This window comes from Panthera uncia (genome assembly GCF_023721935.1).
Source record: "Panthera uncia isolate 11264 chromosome B2 unlocalized genomic scaffold, Puncia_PCG_1.0 HiC_scaffold_24, whole genome shotgun sequence".
Lineage (NCBI taxonomy): Eukaryota > Metazoa > Chordata > Mammalia > Carnivora > Felidae > Panthera > Panthera uncia.
Window position 1 is genome coordinate 75,562,477 of NW_026057580.1, and position 12,646 is coordinate 75,575,122.

At 42.3% G+C, this 12,646-nt stretch overlaps 1 protein-coding gene across 1 annotated transcript in view; it reads left to right on the plus strand.

Annotated features, from left to right (window-relative positions):
• Window positions 1-12,646, plus strand: part of SLC35F1 (solute carrier family 35 member F1) — a 407,846-nt gene that overhangs the window by 363,483 nt on the left and 31,717 nt on the right. The window contains exons 5-7 of the mRNA XM_049654249.1: window positions 1,174-1,330; window positions 3,673-3,725; window positions 11,415-11,569. Coding sequence (XP_049510206.1) covers window positions 1,174-1,330; window positions 3,673-3,725; window positions 11,415-11,569 — 365 coding nt within the window. The remainder of the gene's footprint in view (window positions 1-1,173; window positions 1,331-3,672; window positions 3,726-11,414; window positions 11,570-12,646) is intronic.

The window sequence follows — 12,646 nt, forward strand, 5'->3', positions numbered from 1 at the left end:
TCTGGTCAACAGTAGGCTATTAGTAGTTTAAGTCTTTGGGGAGTCAAAATTTATATGCAGAGTTTTGACTGCATTGGAGGTCAGCACTGCTAACCCCCTGCATTGTTCAAGGGTCAGCTGTAAATATAGAATCTCCCAAGGTGACCCCAGGGGCAGGAAGGAGGAGGTCTTTCCCCAAGCCCAGCCCAGATTCTTTTATGTGAAGTCATTTCCTAGAGAATGCTCAGTGCTCCCAACTGAACACAGAGAATCTGGTTCTCCAGTTTTAGATTGTTCCAGCTAATCTGGGAGTCCAGAGCTACTCTAAGGTGAGCCCCTTCCCTAGAATCATGCTGGAGAGAGCACCCTTCTCCTCCAGCATTTCTTGTGCCCCCGAGCAACATACCTGCCAAGCTCCCATGTACGGACCTGTACAGGACAGAGCTGGAGACTACTTGGGTACAAGCCCACATAGGCTGCTAACTTCCACTCTCCCTCCCTGGCTTCATACTTCCTAGAGTGGAATTTGCTTCATTATAGGAAAGAGCTGGGTAAGGCATTTATTAAAAATTGGACCAACCCAAACCAACCCAAATTGATTTTCATGAAAAAAAAATTAATGTAAGAATGAATCACATGTATTTTCATTCTTACATTACTTACTTTAGGGGAGTTGCAAATTTCAACCCATGATCCCTTTCACTCTCATTTTCTAAGCAAGTACACATTTTGCCCATGGTCAAAATAAAGAGTCTGAAGTACTTCTATTATAGCTTCCCTCCCTGGATAGCAAAGAGTGGAGATTCAGACTGATTCTGTTTGTTCTACACCACGTTCGCCAAACTGTTAGAAAGCACCCTGCAGCAAATATAACATGTGCACATATTAGCATATATTCCTAGACATATATCTAGTCAGAAGACATGGGGCTTTGTAGAGACACTGCAGTCTAGAAGCAGCTGGTCCCTTTTTTTAGGTTAGGGAAGACTTCTGGTTGGGCAGACATAGGCAACCTGTTAATAACAGAACATATCTGCAGCACAGATAAACAAACTTTACTAAATCATAATTGGCAAGTTACCGGACTTCGATAAAAACATCAGAATGGAGTAGACAAAGGAAGCTCAGTGTGCTGGTGCCAGATTCTCATGAAGAAAATGTTAATGAAGCTGTGTTTGTGGTTTTGGTTCCTAGGGGAAAATAAGCTGGTAGGGGATCTTCTGGTCCTAGGAGGGGCCACACTGTACGGTATTTCTAACGTCTGGGAAGAATACATCATCCGAACCCTGAGCCGAGTGGAATTTCTGGGAATGATTGGACTCTTCGGGGCATTTTTCAGTGGAATTCAATTGTGAGTAAAAATCATCAGTAATTCAGATAGTAGATACCCTTAGGGCTTATTCTAATTCTTTTCATTAGGGTATGGTTGGTCACTTTATTTTATAAAAATCCAGACTGGAAACCTTTCACTAACCTCCTACATGAAATCTGAAAATTCAGTATCTTTCTTAGTGAACTTCTTCAAAACTAAAGAAGTTTGTTGTCAGTTATTAGAAAAACGCTTAGTGGACTTTGTACAGAATTTACAAGAAAACATTAGAAGTACATTGATTTCTCCAAACCAGCTAGTGGGTTTTTACATAAAGAAATAGAATAAGTGTAAATGCCATGATATGATGTACTTCCAAAAAGGACATCTGTTTACTAGTGACTATAAAACATACAGTATAGGGGCACCTGGGTGGCTCAGTCGGTTAAGCGTCCAACTTTGGCTCAGGTCATGATCTCGTGGTTGGTAAGTTCGAGGCCCGCATTGGGCTGTGTGCTGACAGCTCAGAGCCTGGAGCCTGCTTCGGATTCTGTGTCTCACTCTCTCTTTGCCCCTCCCCTGCTCACGCTCTGTGTCTCTCTGTCTCAAAAATAAATAAAACATTAAAAAAATTTTTTTAATAAAAAAAAACATACAGTAGAAGTTTGCCCTTTCATAAATGTTTTCTTTTATTGCCTGTGGATTTACCTGAATGAACCATATTTCAAATTCATCTCTTAGGAATTTAGTGTTTCTCCTTTCCTTAAACAGATAAAGATATAACACAAACATTCACTAAGCATCAAAAAGTCCAAAACATCAATTTTGCAATAATCCTTCATTGGAGCATATAAGTCATCCCTGACTAGTGCCTCAGAATTGTGAGAATAAGGGTCAAACAAAGTGTAATTTTCCATCAATAAGGACTATATGTTTTAGTTTCATGTAAGGGGTAAAGAATGATATGGAACAGCCTCCAGTGTAATTTCACCAAATCGCTTCCTATGAGGCAAGTGCTTTGTAATTGTATTGATTCAGTATCAAATTATTTATGGAAGATATTTTGGCATCACCCTGACCATGGTTTGCAAATAAGCTATTTCCAAGGATCCTCCAAGTTTTGGTATGCTGAGATACAGGAGGAAACCTCCATAGCAAACAAGGCACTGAGGTGAGGAGAGTCTCCGAAAACGATTTATTTTTGATTCATTTTGAAGGTGAGATGGCATTTTAAAGCTCCTAAATTTGGTACTTCAGCTTTGTGAGAGGAAAAGAAATTGCCTAGTTCAACTATTCATAACCAGCACTTTGTAGATCGATGACTCATTTTATGGATTATTATTCTCGAAGCCAAAAAATATAATCAGACACCTAACACTCATTTGCTTCAGTTATAGTCCATTCGAGCTAACTGAGCCCCTTTGGGCCACTGCTGCCAAAATAACAGAAGTGGCATAGGGGAGTGTTTGGCAAATGGAGTAAATTGAGGGCACGCTGAAACCAACGTAATGCTGCTGGTGGAATGATGCCAGCTTCACCTCCTGGTCCTCTTCGAGAGCAGCGGTTCTCAAAGTGTGCTTCTCTGACCGGCAACACCGGCACCGCATGAGAACTTGTCAGAAATGCACGTCTCTGGGCCCCACCCAGACCTACTGAATCTGAATCTTGAGGGAAGGAGCATGAGCACCTGTTTCAGCATGCTCCCCAGACAGCTTTTTTGTGCCTTTAAGTTTGAGAACCACTGCCTTGGAGAATCCTCATTCAGAAAACTGATTTAAAAAAAAAAAAAATAATAATAGCCGCAAGCACAATAAATTTCCATACCTCACCATTGACATTTTAGAACATCTAAGCAAGAAGAAACCAAGTCTGCAGGCAATCTGGTGAAAAGGCCAGGGGAAGGCTAGAGCTCCGCCTTGCCCACTGCACACCCTCACCTCTGGTGCTGGCCGTACCTAGCAAGATCCTTCACGGGTAAACCTCAGGTTGCCAGATTAGACTTGCCTATCCCTGGCCCGAAGTTATTTTTATTTATTTATTTATTTTTAATGTTTATTTATTTTTGAGAGAGAGAGAGACAGAGCACAAGCAGGGGAGGGCAGAGAGGGATGGGGGGGGGGACACAGAATCTGAAGCAGGCCCCAGGCTCTGAACTGTCAGCACAGAGCCCGACGCGGGGCTTGAACTCACGAACCGTGAGATCGTGACCTGAGCCGAAGTTGGACACTTAACCGACTGAGCCACCCAGGTGCCCCTACCCGAAATTATTTTTAAAATTCAGTTGGTTGTTTCATAACTTGTATAAATCTGGTAAATGAAAAAAAAAAAAAAAGTAGGTTGCATTATAATCTTGCTCATCAGGTCCACTTTCTTTAAATCTGCAGAGCTATAATGGAGCACAAGGAGCTGTTAAAGGTGCCCTGGGACTGGCAAATAGGTAAGGGGTTTGCTCACCTAACATGCTGTTTTTAGTAAACCCTGAGGGATATATTTGAAGAGTGATGTGGGCAGTAGTGGGGCATGAACCATGAAAGGATTTAAAATGCAGAGAACGAAAGAAAATGTTAAATCCCTTGTCATTTTAGGAATTCTTGTACACAGTAAGAGACTGAACCATATGATTCATAATGTTTCCTAATTGAGCTTCTGCCCATTATCATCGTCAAGATGCCATTAGTGTAGACACACAAGTATGTTATTAGGTTAAAGACCAACCAGAAAGAAAAAATGCCTGGAGGCAGTGGTGGGACATAAATGGTAGCAATTTTCTGTAGCCAAGAAACACAAAACTTATGTGATCATTAAAAAGTGGCACTTCAGCAAAGGGAAGAAAAATGAACAAAAAGGCATAAAAGAAAACAATGTAATGGGCATTTTGAGCCCATAAAAACCTTTTCAGAAGGGAGCATTTTGCACATAAGAAATGGTTAATTGATCTCCAAATGGACTTGGTGGAAAATCCCAGATAAGCTTTGAGCCCATTAATAGTCATCCAGGGCATCTCAGATTCCACCTGTTTCGAAAATCACTTTTCTCTAAAAATAATTTAGGACAAGTATTTAACATCCTAGGTGATTGCTATAATGATCACACAGCAAGCCCTAGAAGGGAATGACATTTAAAACCTTCTGCCTAGATAACCCTCGGTGTCTATACCAAGACTCATGGGGTGCCGCAGTGAGCACAGAGCTTGGCTTGCAGGGGTGCTTGGAAAATGTGTGCACTGTGGATGGAAACGGGAGGGGAAGCCAGATTGCCCATGGAAGCTGGCTGCTTGAGCCACCTCCAGCTTATGAGAGCTCTGATGAGATTGACAGCTTCAGTGGAACCCTGCTTCCACAAACAAGGACAAAGCCATAAGCTTCCCTGCACCACTTTACCTACCCCCGACCCAGAAGCGTCCAAGGCTGGCTTGCTACTGACATAATTCCCTCTAAAAGCACTCTGGAGCTACAGAATTATGCGTGACCCTCCCTGGGGGTTATAGCTAGTGACTTCAAGGGCTGACCAGCCCTTGTGTCTGTCACAGAATCCTACCATTTATTTTTTTTTTTTGAGTTTTGCTCTAGATTGCTACAGTTAAATGAAAATCAATAGAGGAGGGGGTGCAGGGAGGAGAGGAGGGGCAGGCAAGGAAACCGGCTGCAGGTTACAGATGCGTTTGCTTTTGTGACTCTCAGAGCCAGGAAGCAAGATGTGATGTGACCCATGCTTGGTAACACTTGCCACGCAGTGGTATAAATTAATTTTATATTAATAGTAACAGCAATAATAAAAAATAATTTGTCCCCTAATTATGTGGATGGCATGTGCATGTCCACTGAGGTTCTGTTATAATTCAGTGTTAGTTAAATGTGTCATCAAAAGGTAGTTTTATTCTTAACTCTCTTATTGCCATTAAAATGTCAATCCCCTGTAGTCCAAGATGATGAAAGGCAGTATAAAAGGAATACATTATACAACCATCAGTTTAATTCCTGATTGGAAATGAGGCTAAAATGGTCAAGAAAGAGAACCAAATATTCATCCTTTTCTTTCCAAAGCATTAATAACGTTGGGTTTGAGATGTTTTTTACATGAGGGCTACCTTAATCCTCATTTCCTCATCCTGACCAACTACAGGGTTTGGCTGGTTTAGCTCAGTTCTAGGCACATAAGGTTCGGTGTGTAAATGTTTACTAAATGAGTTAATGACAAGCAAGGGAGATGGGACCTGTTCCGCCATCTCTCATCTTTCAAAACATAGACAAGAAGGAAGTGGCGGGACAATGGCAAGAGGTGTAGGCTTGCATTGCTCTTTCTTTCTGGGGAACCAGGAGATGGCATACCAACCACTGAAACTTGGGGACTGGAGAGGCAAGGAGACATCAGGCCAGGGGGTCAGGGTCCTCCCAGAGCATCCCTGCACTCCTTGGGAAGTCACCCAAGAGTGCCAAGCTCTGATCACTGTGTTTGGTGGAAAGCTCACAGCGTCTTATTAAAGAGACCGAAATCCAAGACCGTCTTCATTCCCCACCATCTATCAAAGCACTCCTCTTCCTCCCCCGTCTCCACATCAGCAATCTCCCTCTTGCCGTCTCTTGGGTAGCTCATATGGTTGACGTTTTATCAAAGTAAAGACATGTTTTTTCTATGGAGCAAGTGGGATAATAAATGTATTTTATATTTTCTGCACTCAGAAAATTTTTAAAAAACAGATTCTGTTATTTTCTTATAACACTTGCAAGATACAGAGAGTAATTCAACGCAAGAAGACCACAGTTGTTGTTGTTTGTTTTATTTCTTTGTTTTACTCTACTCAACAGAAAGACTGGGTCTGGTTATGTAATCAGTAAATTCCAGTAACATATACGACCTCACAGAGCTCAAATGTCCTGTGGAGCAGGTGTGTTCAAATCACCGTCAGAAATCTAATAAATGGCTTCAACATTCCCTTTATCCCATTTGCCATATTGTGTTAAAGGATGTGTGAACAAATACAAGATGATGTGAAAGTCGAACGTTAAAGGAAAGAAAAAGTGTGCTGTGGGTCAGCCAGCTCAGGTCTGTGGTGTGCAGGGGGCTTCTTCACTGCCCTTGTGGGTGATGCTTGTTTTGGTTTGGGTTTTGGTTTTCTTCTGGAGGCCAAAACAAAGATTTGACCTTTTCCTGAAGATGGAGTAATGGGACCACAGAGTAGGAAGGACTTTAAAGGTAATTAAGAGCGCACCCTTTTAACTGAGGTTGAGTCAGGGGCCTGGGGAGGTGAGGCCACTCGACAAGTCTCATGGCTGCCTGTGGGGGCTGGGGGTTGAGGGGTGGGTACTGATGTGCACTATTTGAGCAAGCCCTCCCTGCCTGATGCCCTTTCCAGACTTAGCCTGATGCATATGTTTTAAGAAGCCATCTTTGAGAATTAAAAATAATGTGTTAAAAATCTAGTATATTCAAAGGAAAGTGAATCAGAACATCAGGCGGTAATGAGATAAAAGTACACAGCACACGCACACACATGCACACATGTGTATATCACATCTAAACATACCATATCTAACCATATATCATGTACACCATGTATATATCATATATGTATTGTATATACATTGAGATGCTTATTAGAATCAGATAGGATGCTCCATCAAAGCCCTATTTTCTCTTCATAATAATTAAAGAATATAGATTACTGGTAGGTACTCAGAATTTAAAGTCAGACAGCATGTGTCCCAAGGCCAAGTTACCCTACCTCCGTATGCTGGTTTTTCCTGTTTATTCACAGATCTGTTTCTTACCCTTACTCTGCTCTATAATGATTCATGCAAACTGTACTTTCCAGGCTGTCTTATTAAGTGGTTTCCAACTAGATTTGGCCAACTGGAAGCAGTAGGAGACTGGAGGGTGGAAGGAAGGAAGGAAGAAACCAGGGGGTGTCTCCCTGTTTCTCGCTGTTTGGGGTCAGGTCTCCAGAAACGGCTGAGTGCCCTCTGTGATTATATCTTTGCTAGGTTTTCCTACCTTCTGACCCCTAGCAGCATAGCCTCCTCCCTGGATATCTCCAACTCCAGGAGTGTGGATAACTTACTGTTATTGTTAACCTCCGGGGTGCCTCATCATCCTTATGTGCCCTATTACCCATTCAAGCACCTTTGTGACTTGTGCCCCCAATTAAATTTCCTTTATTGAACCAGTCGTATGGACTGTGTTTCTGAACTGATACATTCTGTTAGCCCATTTCCTTGCTTATAAAGAGGGTAACAATAGAAATGGTGTTCTACAGTTGTAGATACTAATAATGTGTATAAAGTAGCACATAGAGGGGCGCCTGGGTGGCTCAGTCGGTTAAGCGGCCAACTTCGGCTCAGGTCATGATCTCACAGCCCGTGAGTTCGAGCCCCGCGTCGGGCTCTGTGCTGACAGCTCAGAGCCTGGAGCCTGTTTCGGATTCTGTGTCTCCCTCCCTCTGACCCTCCCCCATTCATGCTCTGTCTCTCTCTGTCTCAAAAATAAATAAACGTTAAAAAAAAAAATTTAAAGTAGCATATAGCAAGCATGCAATCAGTATTGGCTGATAGCAGTATTCTAACTTCTTTAACTTAAATCTCTAATGCATGAGGACAAGAGCTACCAAATGCTGTCTTTTTTGAGAGAGAAAGCATTTCAAATAAGAAATAGTTATACACATACCTTGTCTATAAATGTAGCTGTTGCAGCCGGTATGTAGCTGTCATTCAAAAGATTAATCAGTTCATCTTTTTTTTTTTATCACATTGATTGATTGTTTGAAAACCCTGCATGGACAGCACGTTGGGTCTCCAGATGCACTGCTAGCACGTAATAACTAGCTAATGTCCATCTGAGAACAACACACCTGCATTCCGACCTTAATAATGTGTTCATTCGGCTGACTATGCTTTGCTCACAAAACAGGATGTTCGCACACGAAAACATTGGTTGACCTAGCTAAGTGGTTAACTGTGATGGTGTATATATTCCATTCCTGTATCCCTAAATTTAATTTATGCAGCTTTTAAAAATAGGTTTAGAATGTTTAAGCTTGAAGCGCCCTGACACAGCCTGATGAGTAGAGCAAAACTCTGCTATGTATGTATGTATGTATGTATGTGTTTTCCTACTTTCCGTGGCTCTGCCAGTTGTATGGCCCTCTCTTCTCTGAGCCTGCCAATTATACATCCAGCTCCCAACTGGACAGATGCTCTTGGATGATGCATCAGCATCTAAAACTAACGTGTTCAGAACGGAGTTTTTTATTTCCCCTGAAAACGTGCCCTCTCTCAGTTCTCTTCATTTCGGTAAATGGCGCTATAATTCACCCAGTTTCTAAATTAACCAGAACCCATGAGAACCCGTGGGTATCCATGATGCCCTCCTTTCTCTCTACCCACATCCGGTCTGTCACCAGGGCTTGTCGAGTTCCCTACACACCCAGCCACATCCCTTCATCTCCACTGCCATCCTGAGCAAAGCGACCAGTATCTCCTGCCTGGATTAAGACACTGCACTTCTTGCTAGTCTGCCATGCTTTCTCCATCCAGTCCCTTCTCTACATAGCAGCCAGAGCTATCTTTTAAAGATGTAGATCGGGTGTTGGCCACCTGCTACCAACTCCTCAATGGCTTCCTATTAACAACTAGAATAGGATGTCAATTTCTTTCTGAGACCTACAAGGCCGTGCATAATCCATCCTTTGCCTAATTTTCCACCCTCATTCCTTCTTTCTGCCCCATTCTGTTCATCCTGCACAAATGTTCTGGCCCTGGCAGCTCCTGGAACACATCAGGCTCTGTCACTGGGGTCCTTCATTTGCAGATCTCCCTACCTGAAATGTTCTTGTCCTGGATCTTCCCATGGCCATCTCTTTTTAGTCCTTGAGCATTCAAGGTAAATGTTACTTGCACAAAGAAGCCTCAGCCAGTCAACCTTCCTAAAGCAAGCCCCCTGCCATTACCTATAAGGAACCATTTTCTTCCTTCTTAGCACCAAAGCAACTCTAAACTTCTCACCTATTCTGTTTTCCACTACTCTTCTAGCCAAAGGCAGAGTAGGTAGTCAGTGAATACGTGGTTGAATAATTGAGTGAATATAAAACATCAGATCCCACATGTGAGAGTCTACAGTGTGCCAGGTAAGGTGATGGAAGGGTAGGATTCTGGAACTTTCTAATTCAATCATATTTAATCTAAATCAGTGAGATGGTAAAAAAAAAAAAAAAAAAAAAAGACTGGTGCCTGGACTATGTTCTGATCAAGTTTGACTACTTTTAGTGGATTTTTAGTGGATTAACTTAAGGATATATCTTGTTCCCAGTCTTTTAATCTCAGATTCCTTCAAGAAATGCTGAGATAATTTATGTCTTTCCATGTATTGATCATATATTTAGTATTGCACTTTTAGTAACTTGGTTTAAAGCAGGATGAATTATTAGTAGCATGAAACCCAATTACAGGAAAAGTGACCGTTTTTAGGGAATTAAAACTTCTGATGGTGAGTCAAAAGCTATCTGATATTACTATGTCTGAATATCTGCAAGAGGACGTGTACTTTGTTGAACTAGGAAAGTGGTTATTCTAGTGTCCTCTTAGGGCATTTCCACCACACTAGAGGGGGCTGTTGTACTGAGTTTGCTTACTTAATGTTCAAAATAATCTTTTTATATAGATTTGATGTGGCTTTCTTTAAACTGAGAATCAGAAATATATAGGATGATAATTTATGCCCTTAAATACTTTTCATATAAGAAAACCAAATTTCTCTTCAGAGGAATCACCAGTCTTCATAGGCAAAGGGACTAGGTGCCCAGTACCTACAAAATCCTCCCGAATTCATAGAATTCAGATGAAGCATTTGTCCCATGGCCTCACCAAACACTTCATCAAGAATTCCTTTGGACAGGTCGGATACTTTTATTTTAGTAAAATGCCCAAAGGTCCACTGAATTATATTACTTGTGTTTATTCTATGCTTTATTCTTTCAGGGTAGAGAAATGAGCATTATTTTTGTACATTTGTATTGTATCACCATCTAGGAAAAGGTGAACCAAATTCTAGATTTAGCCATAAACTCTTGATTCAGACTCAACAAAATCGTGTAGTTATGGAATCAGTACTAACAAGTGTTTATCTAGTTATAATGAGAGACAATTTTAGAGAATGGGGGGGGCTGACCATATAGCATTTAAGGACTTTCTTTTATCTTTCTGTTTTATTTTTTTTCTTTTTAAAAAAACTTTTCTAATGTTTATTTTATTTTTGAGAAAGAAGGAGAGAGAGACAGAGTGTGAGTGGGGGAGGTGCGGAGAGGGAGAGAGGGAGACACAGAATCCAAAGCAGGCTCCAGGCTCTGAGCTGTCAACACAGAGCCTGACGCAGGGCTTGAACTCACAGACCGCAAGACCATGACCTGAGCCGAAGTCGAATGTTTAACTGACTGAGCCACACCAGGCGCCCCTTATCTTTCTGTTTTAAAAAACAATGAAGTGAAGCATTTACCTAACTACTTCTAAAATAGCAGAGCCCATATGTGAGAACCCACCGTATGCTAGGAAGGGTGATGGGGAAGTAGGACTGAGCAGGATTCACAGATCTAGAAGAAATTCACAGATCATGGTGTGCTCAGAGAATGAAGTGGTCTGCCCCAGGTCACACAGGATTCCAGTTCAGTACTCTTAGTCCCCCTCTCTGTGATACGTAAGCCCTTCCATTTTGAGGACTATATACTTCATCATTGTGAGCGATACAGGAACCAAGTAATTTTGCAAACAAAAAAGAGATTAAAAAAATGTTTTAAAAGACATAGACAGGAAACGTTAAGTACAGCACCATCGGAAACAGAATTCAGAAGCCTTGACCCCACATTCCGACGCTAGCCACTAAGAGGCACTCCTTCCCAGAAGAAGCAAAATATCAGTTATGGGGTGCGAAGCAGCAAGTTCATTTTCCACACGACGATTTTTTACGTTTTATTTTATGTTTTAGCTATATGTTACCCAGTAATAAAGTCAGTTCGTACGGTGAAGAAAAACACCCTGTGTGAGTGATCAGTAGTATGCACCAGCCCCCTTGGTCCACGCACTGTGGGTACTCAGAGGCCCCAAGGAGACTGTCACATCCCCTCTCTTTCCTCTCCTCGCAGGACTGCTCTACGTTGGCTTTAGCGCCTGCATGTTCGGTCTGTATAGCTTCATGCCGGTCGTCATAAAGAAAACCAGTGCCACTTCCGTCAACCTCTCCCTGCTCACGGCAGATTTGTACAGTCTGTTCTGCGGATTGTTTCTCTTCCACTACAAGGTGAGTAGAGTCAGTGCTCCTCTGTGAAGACAACACTTGGTGGGACATAACCCATATAGGTGGGAATGCCCTGCTGTGGAACGCCCCGGTGTTGTGTAGGGAAGCAGGAGTGCAACTTCGTGTGCTAACCCCCCAGATACTCACCTTTCTACCAGGAGCCAGAGGCACCATTTTGTCACAAGAGACCAGTAACCACAGGCACTTGATGGTGAAAGATAAGAAACTGCCATGGAGGGAAGGGCTTTTGGAAAATGCGGGACAGTTTTTCTGACACCGTTCAACCCAGAAGCTACTCTTCTTCTAGCCTAAAGCTAGTAAGATTTGTACAGTTCCCAAACTATAACCACACAGTGGATTCTACCAAAGGCACTGGCAGGGTATGTTCTCATTGGAGAAAAGATAACAGTTCCCGCAATTTCTGTTTTGCAGATATTTTCATAGCAAGCTTGAGTGGAAAATGCTAATGCACTTGAAATATTGCTTCTTTACTGAAAGATTAGGGCTTGGACTAAATGAATGCAAAGAGATCTTTTGAAGCATTTGCAGTTAGTATATCAGCCCGAAGTAAAGAAGAAAGTATTCAGTCCAAACATGGCAGTCTTTTCAAATCCCAGATGACCAACCTGCTCACCCACAGCAGACAGGACTAATCAATTATGGCTCAGTGGAGTCAGATTCTATCTTTTAAACACTGCACTCACTTCAGACATTAACAGTTGATTGGGTCAGTGGGGACTCTGAACAGGGTGCAAAAGGACCAGTATGAAATATCCAGACAAACAAGACCAAACTAGGGCAGGCAAAAGAAGAGGCAGAAGAAAGAGAAAATATACTCTGGCCGCTTCTAGTCAAGCGCCTCAGCAGTGATATTACAGCTAACATCGCTAGCACATGGGTGTGGCCCACTGATGGGCCATGTTGGTGGGCAGGGCATCTACAACCAGGTCAAACCACGTTTGGAGGTTCCCTAAGAAAGGCTGAGCTGGCAAGAGTATGAGATGACCATCTTGAGATGACGCTGGTCCCCAGCGTCCCATATGGCCATGTTCCTGAAAGTCTCCTATCACCAGGGAGACT